Here is a 3,334-nt window from a genome sequence, read left to right as displayed (position 1 = left end):
GGTCAACTGAACCTTGTTTAAACCTGGACACCTTAAGAAAATGAGTTAAAGTTTCATAACTGGCTCTAGGAGCTTGCTTCAGACCATATTCGGCTTTGTCCAAAATATAGCAATGGTTGGGATACTTTTCATTCACAAAACCCGATGGTTGCTCAACATATACAGTTTCTTCTAATTCTCCGTTCAGGAAAGCACACCTGACATCCATCTAAAATACCTCAAAGTTTTCGTGTGCTGCGTATGCCAAGAAAATTTGAACTGATTCTAACCTTGCTAGTGGAGCAAAAGTTTCTTCATAGTCGATCCCTTCTTGCTGACAACATCGTTTCACCACAAGTCTCGTTTTATTCCTTATGACGTTTCCTTCTTTACCCATCTTGTTGCAAAACACCCATTTTAGACCAACCACAGATGCATCAGGTGGTGTCGGAATCAATCTCCAAACCTTGTTTTGTTCAAACTCATTGAGTTTGTCTTGCATAGCCTGAACCCAATCAGAGTGATCAAGCGTAGTGTTAACTGTTTTCGGTTCTATTTTGGAGACGAACAAATTAAACATACAATATTCCACTTGAGAGAACAAAGTAGTTTGCTTCGCTTTCAGTTGAGATCGTGTAAGAACTCCCTCAGATGATTCACTAATAACTTGAGTTTTTGGATGGTCTTTTTTCCATTTTGTGAGTGGAGGGTAGTTTTGATCATAGGCAGGATCCAGTTCAGCATTGACTTCCTCTTCAAATTCTGATTGAACATCTGAATCATCATTTGTATTATGATTCTCCCCCTCGAATTATGAGACTTTTTCAACATCCGGTTCAGAATTCTCCCCCTCGAGTGGACTTTCATGATTCATGGTTGGAGACGGGTTCTCCCCCTGAAAAGGTGAATCTGAGTTATTTACTGTAGACGAACCCTCCCCCTGCAATGGAGTGCTTTCTTTTGGAGGTTCGCTTGAGATTGGAGGTTCGCTTTCCATCTCATTTGTGGCAGCCTCGATTATCTTCTTTATTTTATCAACTTTATTATCTGCTGCTTTTGCTTTAGAGTTGATAGCCTTCTCTGCCTCATAAAAAAGTAACATATATTCCTCATACAGATCAACTATTACGATTGTGGCTAGATTTGGTGTTGGTAAGATGTCTCCCATTTGACTGTTGCTTGATTGATTCTTCTTCAGATAATTATCGTCAAACCTGACATAATAGGTTTCTTCTATTTTATTGGATTGTTTGTTGAGAACCCTATATGCCTTGGAGGTCAGCGAATAACCCAAAAAGATACCTTCGTCTGCTTTCACATCGAACTTGTTTCTGTTTTCTTTGGAATTAAAGATGAAACACCTGGAACCGAAAATATGGAAAAACTTGACGTTAGGTTTGCGATTATTTAAGATTTCATATGGAGTGAGGGTAAATCACTTATTCAAGAATGATCTATTTTGAGTGTAGCAAGCAGTGGCGATAGCATCAGCCCAGAAATATAGAGGTGAGCACGCGAAATTGAGCATGGTTCGAGATGCTTCGCACAAGGAACAATTTCATCTTTCAACTATGCCATTTTGGTTTGGAGTGTAGGGAGTAGAAAAGTTGTGAGTTACTCCCTTTTCAGATAAGAATTCGTCAAACTCATTGTTTTTTAATTCTAGCCCATTATCGCTTCTGATGTTGTGAACCAACTTTTGCAACTTAGCTTCCACTTGATTTATAAGGATCTTTAGCTTTGGAGTAGCCTTTGATTTCTGTTTAAGTAAATACACCCAAGTAAAAAGTGAAAAATCATCAACAATTACTAGTATGTACTTACTACCACCAACACTTTCAATTGCAGAAGGTCTACAAAGGTTGATGTGTAGAGGTTCAAGAGGTTCAATGATCTTCATGTTTACATGAGTTGGATGACTTTTTATGCTTTGTTTTCCCATTTCACATGCATCACGAAGATCATATTTGTCAAACTTTAAGAGAGGAAGCCCTCGCAAATGATCACCAAGAACAAGCTTGTTGATGTCTTTGAAGTTGAGGTGCAAAAGTATTCTATGCCATAGCCTGCTATCATTAGAATGAGCTTTCGTTAGCAAGCATATAACAGGCTTCCCTCTTATCATGTTTAATTTTCAGGGATACATTTCCCCTTTTTCACTGCGACTTCAGTAGAACTGCTTTCGTTTTCTTCTCTATTATCTGAGTCCTACGTCGTCAAAGAATACTTTCAGTCCAATCCGCACAACTAATTGTGAAACACTAATTAGATTGTGTTGTAATCCTTCCACATAAGCCACCTTTCGGATCAAAAAAATTCCATTTGTGATCATCCTATAACCCTTTATCGTTCCAAAGGAATTATTTCTATATTTGACGCATCCACTATCATTAATCGCCTGAAACTCTCTCAACTCTTCCTTTCTTCCTGTCATGTGACGTGTGCAGCCACTATCAATATATCATTCATTGTCAAGCTTCTCGTCACGTATGACCTACAAAAATCAAGCAGATTTAGGAACCCAAAGTTGCATGGGTCCTCATGCGCCTTTTACAGAACAAGGAAAAGTAATAGCAGGATCAACCAAATACATTCTTTTTATTAAAGTGGTTTCATCTTTTCTTTTAATTGTGAGAACCTTGATTTTGTTATTCGTTTTGTTTGAATCAGTTTGTTTTTCTTTGTGTTGATTCTTAACACATTCTCTCTTATCCTTCCTAGGGTTAGTGGTCATCTTCTTTGTTTGTACTTTAGAATCTAAGACGAGTTTTCCCTTCCCTTTAACATCGTTGACGGGAGTTTTCTTTGATTGAGAGCAAGGAGAATTGAGTTCCTCGGAGAACCTTTTAGGAACTGATGACTTATGAAGGAAATTACTCTTTTGTTTCTGTAAAGCACAAGAATGACAATGTGAAAGCTGTTTGGTTTTCGCCTGCGAATGTGCTTTCGCTACTGAAAGCCTTTTCGTTGCGCACATAGTTCGAGTTTTGGGATTGCCAAAACTGCTTCCTTTCATTGAGATTTTTCTGATATCTCCTATTTCCCTAATGTTTTTTCTCTACAAATTTCTTGGATGATTTTTGAATAATAACATTCGTTTTCGGTTTCCTTGCAGTTTCGCTTCTTGCTGACTGAGATTCGCTTGTACTTTTGCTTTCGCTTTGAACTTCCTTAGTACCACTTGTATTGCCTTTCTCGAAGGTTGATGGCTTGTTTATTGGTTCTATGACATAACGGCCTTTTACTCTCAAAGAGGTTCATTCTGATAGTCCTACTGTTTCATCTGTGTTATCGATTGGGGTAGACCAGAAATGATCGTTACAACCATCAGTATTATCTTCATCGACCAGGGCTA

At 38.2% G+C, this 3,334-nt stretch overlaps 1 protein-coding gene across 1 annotated transcript; it reads right to left on the bottom strand.

Moving 5' to 3' along the window:
* Positions 1 to 208: 208 nt before the first annotated feature.
* On the bottom strand, positions 209 to 1,147 carry LOC145039790 (uncharacterized). The gene is made up of 2 exons (XM_078987799.1): positions 841 to 1,147; positions 209 to 753 (listed from the first exon to the last, which is right to left on the bottom strand). Exons 1-2 carry the CDS (start codon positions 1,145 to 1,147, stop codon positions 209 to 211), a joined length of 852 nt encoding a protein of 283 aa, XP_078843925.1.
* Between the last annotated feature and the right edge of the window lie 2,187 nt (positions 1,148 to 3,334).

Source organism: Lactuca saligna, chromosome 4 (assembly GCF_052625555.1).
Source record: "Lactuca saligna cultivar CGN05327 chromosome 4, ASM5262555v1, whole genome shotgun sequence".
Classification (NCBI taxonomy): Eukaryota; Viridiplantae; Streptophyta; class Magnoliopsida; order Asterales; family Asteraceae; genus Lactuca; species Lactuca saligna.
The sequence above is the reverse complement of the archived record's forward strand: the minus strand, read 5'-3'. Positions and strand labels throughout refer to the sequence as shown.

Bases quoted from the DNA above. Each gene is read 5' to 3' on its own strand.
- LOC145039790 (XM_078987799.1), bottom strand. From the start codon at position 1,147: ATGGGAGACATCTTACCAACACCAAATCTAGCCACAATCGTAATAGTT. The intron at 754-840 runs GTCCACTCGAGG...ATGATGATTCAG, and splicing joins TCCAACCATGAATCATGAAA to ATGTTCAATCAGAATTTGAA.